General features: G+C 38.0%; 1 protein-coding gene across 1 annotated transcript; it reads right to left on the bottom strand.

Moving 5' to 3' along the window:
• Positions 1 to 7991: 7991 nt before the first annotated feature.
• LOC149222196 (pentatricopeptide repeat-containing protein At4g16390, chloroplastic-like) lies at positions 7992 to 14165 on the bottom strand. The gene is made up of 2 exons (XM_089385309.1): positions 13405 to 14165; positions 7992 to 10701 (listed from the first exon to the last, which is right to left on the bottom strand). Exon 2 carries the CDS (start codon positions 10638 to 10640, stop codon positions 8514 to 8516), a length of 2127 nt encoding a protein of 708 aa, XP_089241435.1. The 5' UTR covers positions 10641 to 10701; positions 13405 to 14165; the 3' UTR covers positions 7992 to 8513.
• Positions 14166 to 14600: the final 435 nt, after the last annotated feature.

The raw sequence follows: 14600 nt of genomic DNA, 5'->3' as shown, positions 1-14600 counted from the left end.
GCCTAGTGGCAGAGGTAGATCTGGATCCCCCCTGAAATATGTGCCAGCATAAGCATAGTCATCTACCACGAGTAGTTAGCGTTCAAGCCAAGCAAAGAACTGTAGTGGATAATGCATATGTTGACCCGTGCCTCCTCGAGGCATGAGTTGGCTCCATCTCACGAGCCTCGAATCTCGAGGGGCAAGATGTAGTACTTTTGCCCACTAATACCAGAAGAGGGGCACTCGCTCCAAAAAGAAGGTCAACAGTCTAGAGCCAAACCCGAATTACTTCAAGTGTCCGTGCTTACGCTTGGTTAGTTGTCACTTCATTTTTGCCAACAGGCCTCCACACTAGTTGAAGATGGTGGGGGTCAAACATGCGATAGCATACTAAAACCGAGACTTTGAAGCCTCATGCAAAGCTTGTGTGCTGGATACACGCGCCATGGTGAACAAAATTGTTCTCAAGACGAGGTTGTTGGTGATTGTTGCTATCTTCACCTTACCTCCCTTGGTTATTTCGGCACCAGGACAGTATCTCTGGACTAGACTCTTGGTAATCTAACTCCTTGGCGAGATCCAAAGATTTGAATTGCTTCTCCTCGACAGGATAATCCCGTGATGAAATAAATGTCCATCTCCTCAAGTTCCATTTCTTTCCCTTTGATGATGAAGATCTCTCGATCTACATCCCAAACGCAGATCAGATAAGGTAGTAGCTCCATTTGAGCCCTCAACCCTGTGGTCCTGAAGAATTTCAACAGTCCACAATCCCTCAGAGCATTTATGCATGCCGAATTTTAGGATGCTTGGAAATCTTCGACCTCATGGCCTCTTTCTTTCCACTCCAAGAGCATATTCTCTTGCAAAACAACATTTAAACACTTATTAATTCTTTTTACATGGATAAAAATCAACATTTTTTTGCTTAAAAGAGAGTTTTTAATCTCAAAAAATCGCTCTCGACGCCATCGCGCTTGTTTTTATAAACATTGTGATGGCATCGCACAACCTAAAATTTCAAAATCCTCCTTTCTAGCATGAAATTTACCGTTTAAATTGCATAAATAATTAATGAAATGCAAGAGTAGGGATAAGGCTCTTACCTATCGCAGACAGATCATGAAACAATACCCTGAATCTCCCGCAGCATCCACTGGAAATCAAGAGAATTAGAGCACTTTCAGAGCTCAGTTTGGTAAAATGGTAACAAATGAAATTACTTTTACCTATTTATAACTTTTGAAAGTCATTTTGTCAAATATTTTCATAATATTTTAATATTTTCTCTCGATATCGGTGATGGGTGTGTTTCTTGTGCAGTTACAGGTGCCTTCAATGTGAACAATGATTATTATTGACCGATTATGCGAGTTTTATTTTATCTATTTTTCGGACTCATTAAATAAACGAAAAAGAATCCCCCATGGATTCATCTTTCAGCTCTTTTCTGACTCTCGAAAATTGAAAAGATTGTCAAATACTTGTCGTTTCAAACTCGTTAAAGTAAATCAATCGACGTCACCTCAGTATACGTTTACCCCTTTTTCGGGCTGAGATTGACTATTTACAAAAAAGGTACACCTTGGTCAACATGGTCAAGAAGTTCCCTTGGATATTGTTTTCTACCTTTTCGGGTTCAAGGGACAAATTGCGAAAAGGGCCATGATAGAATTTTCTTTTTCGTTTCTTTTCAAACTCTCTAAACATGAAAAATATACCGAGTTATTCTTACGTCGAACTCATTAAAACTTTACGAAAAAATACTCGTCATCATGATGAGACCGAGCTTCTCCTTCCTAGGGTACTTTACTAAGATAGGTTCATTCAAAGAATAAACTTACATAACAAGCATATGTTATCCCCTTAAAGCTTGTGATAAAATAATTGGGGTACTCGCTAAAAATAGCGGGGAAAAATGAAGATGAGACATCTTTTGTATAGGCAACATGTCGCTCTTGAACATAACACTCTTCTGCTCTTGTGTCGGTTTTGGGATATCCTCGCTCAGTCACTTGTCCTCCCGGGTTTGGGTAAACCGTTTTGCCTCTCATTTGACTATTCCACACTGCCATCATGACCTTTAGTCCCATGTTGAGTGAGATGTTGCCACACTCTGAAGTCGTGTTGCCAATATGTTCAAGAGAAGTCCAATCTGCAAATATTTACCTATACATTATTTGAGTCATTGCTACAATCCTGAATAACATTCCACTTTATTCCTTGTTTCGTGTCGATGATGGGGAATTCATCATTGCCCTCCTTCGACGGGTCACTTCCTGTCGACTTCAGCTCATTATCCAGGAAGATGACTTAGGAACTCCCCTTCAGTGCCTTAGACCTAGCATGCCTTAATGGCCAATTCTTCACATCCGACGACAGGTCTTCATTATTGGCTTTCGATCGAGTGATTCCACGAGTATTCGACCTCAGCTTCATTATCACATTCACGGATTGTATTGTTGTATCTTGAGAGCCATTGTCATTATTGGTGGTTTCTCTCGTACCTGTTAACAGTCCACATCATTGGCCGGTAATCAGGTGGTTTCTAATATGTTCGACTTCAACACATTTATTCGCATGCTAGAATTCATACATTGATCAGGTCGGGATGGAGCACAAGACCCTGAGTCTTGTCTGTTATGACTTAGGCTGCATGGAGTTATATGTCATTCATGATTGTACACATGTTTCTACTATACGGATGGTTGTGACCATACCGTGAGACTTTATATTTATGATGATCCTTGTTATCTGGATGGTTGCGCCCATACCATGGATCTTTTATCTAGTCTTCATCATTCGGATGGCTGCATCCATGTCGTGGATTCATGTCTTGATCTCAGATATGTATATGTATATGCATCCTTGATTTGCAGGTCTCCTGACAGTGTGTGTCCTCGTCCTTGCCAAAAGCTCGTAAAGCATCTCAGCCATCACTCCTCGTTCTGCCTTCATGCTTTAGGGGGCATCTGTTACACAATATTTTGTCACGCCTCCTGCACTTCTCGGTGACATACCCTAAAGTTCCCTAAACATGATCATTATGCAGTACATTCATCCATGTATATAGCTCAAATTCCTCCTTTAACTTTGCTTGGAAAATATCTGGAGCTTTCCCTGAAGAAATGGCTCTTGAAACCCTAAAATGAGGGTCATCGCCCTTATGAAGCTCCAAAACACAATGATCGTCTGTTGCACCATGTTAAGCCAACAATGGCATCACTCTGTTCCCTCTCATACCCGCGATGGTCTCAAAAAGGAAGCTTTCTCAAAGAGGATGAGAAGCTTCGTGATCTAGAAGCTTCGAGAGCGGCGAGCTAGAGGTGGTTTCGCATAGATGAGGTCGAATCCTCCTAATTTGACTTCTTGGTCTCATCCCTATGAGCTACCTCCTTGAGATGTGGACCCAATCCTATCTTTGGAGGAGTCCTAACTCCCTCTCCCATCCTATAAATCCCCCCTCTACCATTCCCAAATGGTTGATCTATGTCCATTTGCACCCCTATGTTGAGCTTGTACTTAGAGGCTATTCATTAGACTTGGAGGAGTGTTTGGAGAGTTTCTTGGCTTAGACTTGGATTACCACTCAAAGAGAGCATTTCAACATCAAGGCTATGGTTGTAAGCTTCCCCTTTATTCTTTAAATAATAATACAACTACTGGTTCATTTTCCCAAAATATATATGTTCATGTATGTATTGGCTTGGCATTCCTTAATCAGCCAAGTAAGTTATTATTGGATTTGCTATTGGTTTTGGCATGCTTTGCTGCCTCTTGGTCACTTGTGTAGGTACATAAGCGCTGCAAGAAGTAAGAACAATTCCGTGACACAAACAATTCAAAGATCTCAACAAAGGAAATCAGATTAGCATCAAAGCAAGGTAGGTCATCTCTCTTGTTCTACTTTTCAATTATAATCTAGGAAGATGTCTAATTGATTGTCCCTCCAGTTGCTAGACCCACTCATTGGGCTAGAGGGATCGTCTCTGTCTGCAAAGAGGATTAACCTTGTCAACACCTACACACACACACACACTAAGGAGACCTAGTCTTCGAATCATCAAATCTTGTCTTATACATTATATTCATTGTAACGAGAAGGTTCCCACTTGAAGTGGACTATATTTAATGATTTCTTATAATTTTTGTCAATCTCTTCCACACACAAAGTTCAACCGATATTTTTTATTACATATCATATATATGTACTTACATGTATTTAATCATACTTGAGATGTTGTCATATATTCATTGACTTTCTACTAAGTAACTATGATGCCAATATGATAGGTTTAAATCAATGCATAGCTCTATTGTTTGTGCTCATACTCCTTATCATCTTGGTGGGTTGGGAATCAAAGATCACATATTGGTTTTGAAAATTAAAAGGTTGTAAGTAGCTTTAGGATTTGTTCGAGAAGGAGAATTAACTATGGCATCAAGTTATTTACACCAAATACTTAAATTCATATTCATGATCAAAACTCTTTTATGTGAATTCATCACTTAAGGGTGGCAATTTTATCTGGACACTGTTGCAGTTGACTTAGGCATGAGCAATGCTATATTAGATTAGTTGATGAATATGTAATAAATAAATGGAGGGGACTTGGTAGATCCCCCTTGGATGTGGAATCAGGTATTTGATAAGTATTTATAATTTTAAAGAAAAACAATATGGTATAAGGGACTTTTCCAATGAAGAGAGATCTCATTGGATTGATCTTGCCCTCCTATCAAATCTAACTAAAAGAACTATGGAAGAACAAACATTTAGGCATCAAGTTTGGGTTTAGTAAGATCATCTAAGATCCTTGGGTTACACATTTTCTTATTACATAGCTTACCATATGTTACTCGAAAGTGTTGCAGTAGAAGGGCAAGCACAATTCATTCACAGCCATAAACTTTTACGAGGAACTTTATGGGGGCATAAATGTCCAGAATCAAAATATGATGGCAAGGTCTACGTTGATATGGGGTAAACATGTCAGGCAATGAGAAAATGGTGATGATTGGCCCCTACTTTACATGGATCTTTATTATTTGGAGTTGGTAGGAAGATGAAACAATAAAGCTCTCATAGGTTGTTCAATTTCTGGATAAGAATATAATAATGTCGCTCACCCTTTTTAAGCATTGTGGTTGTCTGAGTAGAATAGTAGTAATGAATTGAAATTATTGATCTAGACTACTAGTTTGCACAAGAGCTTCATTCAAAGGAACCACCTCGTGTGCAACTAGTTTTGGCTGAATCCAGACAAAAAGGTATACATTAAGGCCACTAGTTAGCTTTCCATTAAGGTAATACATATGTCATATGGAGATCCCGTAAATTGGTCTTTCTTTGAAAACATGTTTATCAATCTAAAGAAATTTTGGAACAAATTGAGATAAAAGTTGCAGCTTTCATGGCTTCATTGCCAACAAGTTTTTTGGAGGTTTGAAGAGTAATTTTCTACTAGAGTTTTTCCTTCAAAGACTTTCTCGGTCTCTCTTCAATCATTCACTTGAACTATATTGATATGGGTAATCTAATTGTTATGCTCAAGGTCAAGGTGAAGGGATGAAAGGGAGGGGGAGCTGATCTGGTTTCTTCTTTATATCTCTGTTACACGGGAACCGCTCCCTAGAGGTGGGAAACCCGTTCCAGTGGTTCCCACACTCCCGGAAGCTTTGGAACTGTATGGGAACGTTCCCTTTTCTATGGGAGCTGCAATGGGAGCTTGGGAAAGTTCCGAGAGCTTTGAAGACTGTTTTTTTTTGGAGTTCCCACGTTCCCTGGGGTTGGGGAATACAAAGCATGTAGACAAATATGTTGAACTTCCCACACATGAGGCTTTCTTGAAACCTTCGCAGGAAGAAAGGCCAAAGACATCCTTAACACCGATATCCTTAATTGAGAAACTGGAGCAATCCCTTGATGGGTTAAGGAAGCGTGTGACACCTCAATGTAAGGGCGATATCTGGGGTTTCATGCTGATGAGTATTTTTTTTCGTTTATGTATATGTATCGCAAAAGATTGTGTGCATATTGTATGTGGCAGTCAATGCTTAACCATTAGAGTCGCTTTACTTTTTCTCATAAGAATAACTAGAGAAACATAGGTAAAATTGTTCCTTTATATTTTTAAGGCAGATTGTTTCAAATATTGGCCATGTTTCAGAGAACTAATAATGAACTTGACATTTTAATATTTTATATATATAAAAGGGAGAGACTCAGGAAGAGAGACACCCAGAGAATATATTTATATATAAGAGAATTATATATTTAAATTGATTTTAATATTTGAATATTTTGATTTAATATTAATTTTGATTATTATATAATTATATATATATATTATTTTTTTTATTATATAATATTACCGTTCCCGATTAGTCGTTTCCTGTAAATTTTGAGGAAACCTCTAGCCGTTCCCGACAAGCGTACCCAAGTTCCCAACATTCCCACATTTTAGAAACTCATGCAACATAGCTTTATATTAATCTGACATGTCATCCCTAATAAAAATGAGCTGCCCTCCTATCACTGTACCTTTGCAAGCTCATATTTTGTTGATAATGTTTGCACTCGGTTAAGGTGTTACTACTATTAAACCAATATAGTTTTTACAAAGTTTAAAGGGTAATCTAATTAATACATCTCAATGGTCAAGGGGAAGGGGCAGAGAAGGAGGGACTGCTTCCTCTTTACATCAATATGACATGTCAACCCTTATAAAAATGAGCCTTCCTCCTATTCGTGATCTTGGGAAGCTGAGTTCTTGCTCATAATTTTTGCACTTGGCTAAGATGTTATTGCTATTAAACTTGCACTTGGGTAAGATGTTATTGCTATTAAACTTATATACTTTTTGCAAAGTTTAAAGGGCAACTTATCGAGAAGATGGTAGAAAGCAAGTATGACAATAATTGTCTTCACATTCAACTTTGCATGGCTTTCAACAACTTTGCTGTGTTGTTTTTCTAGTTAGTAAAATTCCACCTTCATAATAACTATAATGTTAAAATGTTATTCTCGACACATCCTCTGCAAGGGATATCCCCTATAAAAAATGAGACGCCACATTGCTTGGGGTAACATTCCAGGCACTAGGGACACATTGAAGTGCCCTGATGTTATTGGGTAAGGACATCTCCTCCCAGTACATAAAGGTACAAAAAGAAATATACAAATTTTTTATGCTTTAAAGCAAGGTGAACCTCCCGTGGCCTTTTTCTCTTTATATAACCCTCCCAAATCCCATCTTTTGGCATTTCGCACCTATAACATACTAGTTGTACTAGTTTGAGCTCACTAAGGACGTTGAAGTATGAATTTTTTTTTTAAGCAGGCGTTCAAAGGCTCTTTATATAACGCTCCCCAGTCCCATATTTTCAGATTTCGTACCTATAAGCATACTAGTTTGAGCTCACTAAGGAGGTCAAAGTCTGGTTTGTTTTAACAGCGAGCGTTGAAAGGCAAAGAAACGAAGATAGTAGGGATTTTCTACCACATTCCAGTGCATCCGAGATCGAATGTGGTAGAAAATCCCCACTATCTACGTTTTTCTGCCTTTGAAAGCTTGCTCTTAAAAAAAACAGACTTCAACCTCCTTAGTGAGCTCAAACTAGTATGTTTATAGGTGCAAAATGTGAAAAGATGGGACTTGGGAGGGTTATGTAATCAATAGGATCATTGATATCTCTGTTTTGATTGTATTAGTTTATATATATATATATATGGTTTCCGTATGCCCAGGGCCAGACATCCCATTTGATGTCCTCCGAAATTTGAAGGGTCTCTCCATGTGTCTCTGCATCCTGAAACTAGGTGAAGCGTTGGTTATTCTCAAATATTTGCAAGGAGACACAGAAGATGATGCAACGCAAAACCAGATGGAACATTGATTATTCTTGAATATTTTTAAGATGAGAGACAGATGATGATGGCTAGGACCCTTCAAAACATGTTTTGAAGTAATTTTTCAGGGAGTGAACATTTTTTTTTCTAAAAAGCATTTTCAAATTCAAATTTCGAATTGTTATTTATTTCATCTAACCGTTTCCAAGGTTGATACAGGGGACAAACGTTTTGTGGGGTTCAATAAATCAGCACTCAGCTGGTTAATGCATCATAATGGCCTTCAACTTTCTGAAGTTTTCAGATGAAGACGTCACTTATGTTTGAACAACCACTTTGCAAATAATTACAAATACAGGATTTCACAGATGATCATTTTGCACAGAGTGCAGCTGTGAAGTTAAAGATGCACCATAACAAAATTCATGGAAAGACCGGTAGTCCAAGGGCAACTTGTATCTCCTTGAACTGAATCAACTTTTGCAAAACAGAACGTTGAAATAGTTGAAACTTGAAACCTGTGCTTATACAGGTTAATATTTAATGTACCAGGATACACTGGAAAAAGAGGCATGTGAAGCCTGATTCTTGGGCTGAACAAACCATAAGCACCTCCACCAGAGTAGTCCTTTTAATAAGAGAAGCATACAAGTCCATACCCCACAGAAGCATTGCTTCTCTAAGCAAGGCTCAATGAAGAATTCCTAGATTGAAGCCATGATGTTATTGCAACTCGTGTGCTTAGAAACCATCCAACTCTATCTGGACTCTCTTGAAAGGGTGCTTCCACCTCTCTTAGATGGGACTCTATGACAGTTGCTAATCCTTTATCAGAAAATGTGTGCTTGCCATGACCAGTATGAATTCCAATTAAAGGAGGAAACTCTTCTCCATCTTCAAGAGCCCTTGACAGAACACTCACCCAATCTTGAAATGCTGTAACAGCGGCACCCAACGAAAGAGTTTTGAGATTTAAAATCCACTCCGTGGGGGTCTTGGACTGGAGTCCGCTGTAGAGATCAAATGAGGTTCCCAATTTTAGCAATTCATGGGCTCTCTCCGGGAAATTATAGTTCCAACAGAGGTCAATCAAACAATTACAATAGGGTTTTCTCACATCTCGTGAACATTTGGTAAGGACAGCTCTCAAGTCCTGCATAACCACTTCAATGTCAACAGCAGCCTCTGTCAAAAACTTTGCAACTGAAGCCAAGCTGGAATTAGCGTTGCGAATGCAACTGAGCACCTTGTGAAACTCTTCTTCTTTCCCACACAGGGTAAGAACAGACAGAAGACAGCCGCAAACGCGTTCATCAGGAGAAAGCCCTGCTTCAAGAAGCTGATCATACACCCTGCTAACATCATCAAACCTTTTACACCTGCCCAAGCCTTGGATGAGAGAAGTGAAAATAAGCAAATTAGGTTCATATCCAGCTACCAACATCTCATTCAACAGTTTCTCAGCCTGGCTAACTTGTCCCATGTTTGTGTAGATACTGATCATAGACGTGTAACTCCGGTTATCAGGCTTACAATTATCAGACTCCGACATCTCCCGAAACAGAGTCAAGGCGTCATGTACCCGACCCATATCAGCACACATGTTGAGTAGAGTGTTGTAAAGACCACTATCCATCTCCCACCCGGATTCTTTCAACTGCCTAAAGCACTGAAGGGCGTCATCTGGCCAACGAGCCTTCCCATAAGCCCTTATCAGAGCACTGAAAGTAAGGCGTGTAGGCGATATGGCAGCTTTGATCATCTCTCTGTGCAAGGATTTCACATGCCATGGTCTACCAGCCCTCCCCATTGCATCAAGCATTGTATTATAAATGGCCCGAGTGGCTTTCACACCCAATGTCTTCATCTCTTCAAAGATATTCAGAGCTCCCTGGTAATTCCCAGAAACGCAATACATTCTAATCAGTGTAGCAAATGTCACCGTATGCAAACGCCATCCTTGAGATGCAGCCTTTTCATACAAATTCAAAGCTTCGGAAATGTTACCTGCTCTTCCATAAGCTTCGATCATCGCTGAATAGGTGATCTCATCCGGGACACATCCTAATTCATTTATTCTCCCAAACCATTCCGCGGCCTTGTGGGCAAGGTTGCAGTGTCTAGCACAGCTTATGACGGTGGAAAACGTGATGTTGTCAGGTTTCATCCCTTCACCCACCAGCTGCTCCGCCAGGTGCTCCACTAATTCCCATTGCCTGTCTTTCCTCAATACCTTCATGGTCACGTTGTACAGAATCAAATCCACGGTGAACCCTTCCTTGGCCTTGAAATACTGGAAGGCCAGATAGGCCTTTTGCCCCCTCTGCAGACTATTGATGATGAATACCGCTTCCTTGGGATCGGGCTTATCACCCAGCGAGCTGAGAATGTCTGAAACTTTCTGTGGGCTGTCCTCGCACGCATCCAGCCTCTCCACAATGGCCTTCAGAAGAACGTATTTGGTGTTGTCCCTATATTCTCGGAAAGGGGATGCCGAAGGTTTGGGTATCTTCGGATTCACCCATCTCGATTTCCTGTAACCCTTGTGCTCGAAGGGGTTTGGTATTTGGGGAAGTGGTTCCTGTGTCAAATCGTTGGAGGAGGAGGAAGCACGTGCTGGCCTCGGCCTTACATTACTGTGTAAGACCAGCGGGTTGAACCAAATGTAGAAGGGCTTCAACCCCAATCTCCACACATGTGGGTATGGGCATTCACAGTATGAAGGGGAGGATTTGGGTAGTGAAACTGAAAGGCTGGCGAGGCAATTGTCTTGTGCATTTGCAGGTACTTGCATTGGTAGAGCCATTGCTGCTCGACCATTTCTCCTCTAAGGAGACGATCGCAAGGAAGAAGATGGCAGCTATCGTCTACAGAGAAAACATATAGATAATGGAATTAATATTTTCATATTTTGACAATCACTAGTTCTTAGACTTATCCAGATGCCATCGTCGCCCTTCAAGAGCCAACTATTGTGTTCAATTTGCCCTTTAAATGAAATAGCTAAAGTTAAATGCTCTAATTAACTAGAGTTTCTTGGTGAGGTGATGTTTAAGGTGAGATTTTCAGACTTTTAGTACATCTAAGAATCTTATCCCATTTGATTCTTATCCCATTTTAAGATACATGCTTTGAGAAACTGCGTTCTGTGCTCTAGTGATAAAATTTGAAGCGCTTGTCTTAATTGCAATTAGAAGAACATATATTTATGCAATTTTTCTGAAAAGCTTTAAAAAAAATTACATTTCAAAGTTTATTATTTCTACATTTTATTTCATATTCAATCAAATTTGATCATGACTTATTTGCACATGTGCTTAGTACTTCCCAAATCAATTCTCTGCAATTTTAATGAATTTTATTGTAAATTGAATGAAACTTAATAGATTAGTAATGGATTTGTGGATAATTTCTTTATAACTCACCAATTCAATAGTGTACTCTAGTGATCAAATTTGAAGAGCTTGTTTTAATTGCAATTAGAAAGACATATATTCATGCAATCTTTCTGAAAAGCTTTAAAAAAATTACATTTCACTTGACAACAGTTTATTATCTCTACATTTCATTCATATTCAATCAAATTTGATCATCGTTTGCTTGCACATGTGCTTAGTACTTTCCAAATCAATTCTCTACAATTTTAATGGATTCTATTGTAAATTGAATGAAACTTAATAGATTAGTAATGGATTTGTGGATAATTTCTTTATAACTCACCCATTCAATAGTGTGCTTAGTACATGCACATGTGTTTATACTTCAGAAATCAATTCTCTGTGATTTTAATGGATGGATTCTCGCTATCCTAAGTTAATGGATTCAACGGTAATTTCTTTATCATCACCAATTCAATAATATCAATGGACTTTTATTCAATATTATAAATTAATATAAAAGATTTAATTACTATGTTATCACATGAAAATTAAACAAAACCAAATATAGTTAAAATAAAATATAATAAATGTAAACTATAAACTAATAAAATAAAATAATAAAGAGACACTAGGCAACCTAGTAATTTCAACAATCACAATCTGATAAAATAATAAAAAGACACCAGGTTGTACAATCACAATCTGATAAAATAAAATAATAAAAAGACACCAGGTTGTACAATCACAATTTGATATTTATAATATATTTTATAATAATAAAAAGACACCAAGTTGTACAATCACAATCTGATAAAATAATAAAAAGACACCAGGTTGTACAATCACAATTTGATTATTATAGTATATTTTATTTTTTTGTTACACGCTCAATATCTTAATTACTATCATATGAGATGGATGGCCACATTCAAAATCTCAATCACTATCACTATCAAATCACTGGAATAATGATATTGGAGGCATTGACTTAAAATAAAAGCAACAAACTAGGAGATTAAAAAGAGTTGATAAAGTAAAAAAACAAAGGGCAAAAGAGATTACCTCCTATAAGTTGAGAAAAGCTTTGACCTTGTATTATACAAGGTATAGGAAATTACCTTATGATTAGTTGGAGAAGGTTCATGGATATTGGATTAGCTTAATCTAGAAGGTGTAAAGATTTTGATGTAATGTGTAAATAAAACACAAAGGCTAGTTGATTTTCATGTTTTTTCTTCTTCTTTTTTTAAGGAGGGGCTGAGGGAGGTGGGAATTAACAAGATTAGATTCTTGATGAGATGGTGATGTTTTGTCATTTAAATTATATGTTTGAATGTACAAAAAGATTTAGCTTATTGAAGAATTCTAGGACGTAGATTTAACAACTTAAATTATAATTATCTCAAATTTTAACCTAACTTAACCAAAAATTCACTTTAAAATATGCTAGGAAAAGGCCGAAGAAGTCATCTAGATAAAGTATTACGATTATAAATAAATGCATTTAATGTGTGAACAGAGCATTTATAAAAGGGTTAGGTTGTGCAGAAGATCATTGTTTAAATCAATCTGTAGAAAGAATAGAACATTTAGTGAAGGGTTAGGCTGTGCACAAGATCAAATCTGTCAAAAGGAATTCAAGGTGTTCCATGTGTAGGTAGCAAGAATGTTTGTTTCTAGTTAGCTGGATGGTAAATTCAGTGTAACAATTCTAAAGAAATGTAAGGAAAATGGCCAGATATATCTGATTCAACTTAGTGACAAATCTCTAATTCAACTTAGTTCCAACTCAGCGAAAGGTTGAAAATATTTCTTAATTTATTTTTAAATTCATTCCACAGCCACAGATCTATCGAATTCAACTTATCTCCAACTCATCTTAATTTTGAAAATATTTCCTAATTTATTCTTATTCTTTAGTAAATTTAACAATTGTTATAGAATTTTCTCATTTCTACTAAATACATGCTAATTTAACTTATATTCTTCTTTAAAAACAAGAGATAACAAAGTAAAAAAAAATTAACATGAAAATGATTAACCAGACATAACAAAGGAAAAAAATTAACATGAAAATGATAAACCCGGTTTTATTCAGTGTCGTTGATTACAGTCTTAATCGAGACCGCCCACAACCAAAAGAAGAAAGTAAAACTGAAAAATGGGGTCTATATTCACAATGTTGCTTACCTGGAATCAATGTCTCCCTCCACTGCTCCAACGCTTTTGCAAATGACAACACGGACATGTGTTGCGCAAACAGAACCACTTGAAGATCTGGAGACAGAGCAAGCCAGGAGAGAATTTCCATGGCAGCTCCCACACTACCCACAAAATCCCCTGGTGCTGAGAAAATGTCGAGTTACCAGTCCGTCCTCTTCATGAATATGGGCACTCTACAAATTCAGGGGAGCAAAAAGAAATATAACGATTGTGGTTATACTTTTTCCTTAACTCTGCCACGCACCATCAATAGATCCCATTGATTGATACTAGTCTACTAATAGGGGGTTTCAAAACGATGAGGTATTTCCCCAAACCCCGCTCGCTTCAAGTCAAATTGACTGCTTCCATATGGCATTACCTCTAACAACCAGTTCAATCCAACTTCCCTTCATCCCTTCGATGATTGTTTCCTCCACCATTACAGTGAGACCTAACTGTGATTATTTTTCCTCAACGAGGGCTCTGTCAGGATTGCCTTGATCCATTAGAGAAGGAAGCAGTTGTGTTGCATATAGAAACCCAGCCAGCCATGTGGACCACAGAGCCACCTGCAATACCTGATAGATGGTGGATGCCCCATTGTTTAGTTCTCTCCCCTCGCCAAGAAAAATAAAAGCAAAACACACATGAATTGAATAGTTTCTTTTTTAACATCGAAGACAAATATTTGACTTGATACAGGATAGGATCGATTGAACCCTTCTTTTTTTAAACCGACAGAAACCGCGCCCTTCATTTTCATTTTTTCTTTGCCGCCAGATTAATCATGTTAAATGTGGTTTGGGCGGAAGGAAAGAAGAGAGAGTGTGCTCTGTTGGCAAAGGCATTGAAGATCTGTCAGCATCTTTGTTGTGGTGGGGAGTGAATTCATTGTCATACATTTGATTCCAGCTGGAAGTAGTCTGTGGATGATGAATTGATTTGATAGATGAAGCTGAGAATATTAATTGACTGATGTAATTGTTTTTGAATTACCTAGAATATTTCAAGAGACTCAAAAAATATCGTTGATCTTGTTATTTGCATTGCATTGTGACTAAGGGTTGGCCGCATACTTGTACGTCATGGCAACCTGCCAAGTTGCCAACCAAGGTTCAGGCCCAGCCCCTCAAAAGTCATTTTGTTATCCTATTTAATTTTTTTTTAAACCAATATAAATA

The sequence above is a fragment of the Pinus tabuliformis genome, chromosome Q, assembly GCF_031772625.1.
Source record: "Pinus tabuliformis cultivar Carrire ecotype Pingquan chromosome Q, CPIR1, whole genome shotgun sequence".
Lineage (NCBI taxonomy): Eukaryota > Viridiplantae > Streptophyta > Pinopsida > Pinales > Pinaceae > Pinus > Pinus tabuliformis.
The sequence above is the reverse complement of the archived record's forward strand: the minus strand, read 5'-3'. Positions and strand labels throughout refer to the sequence as shown.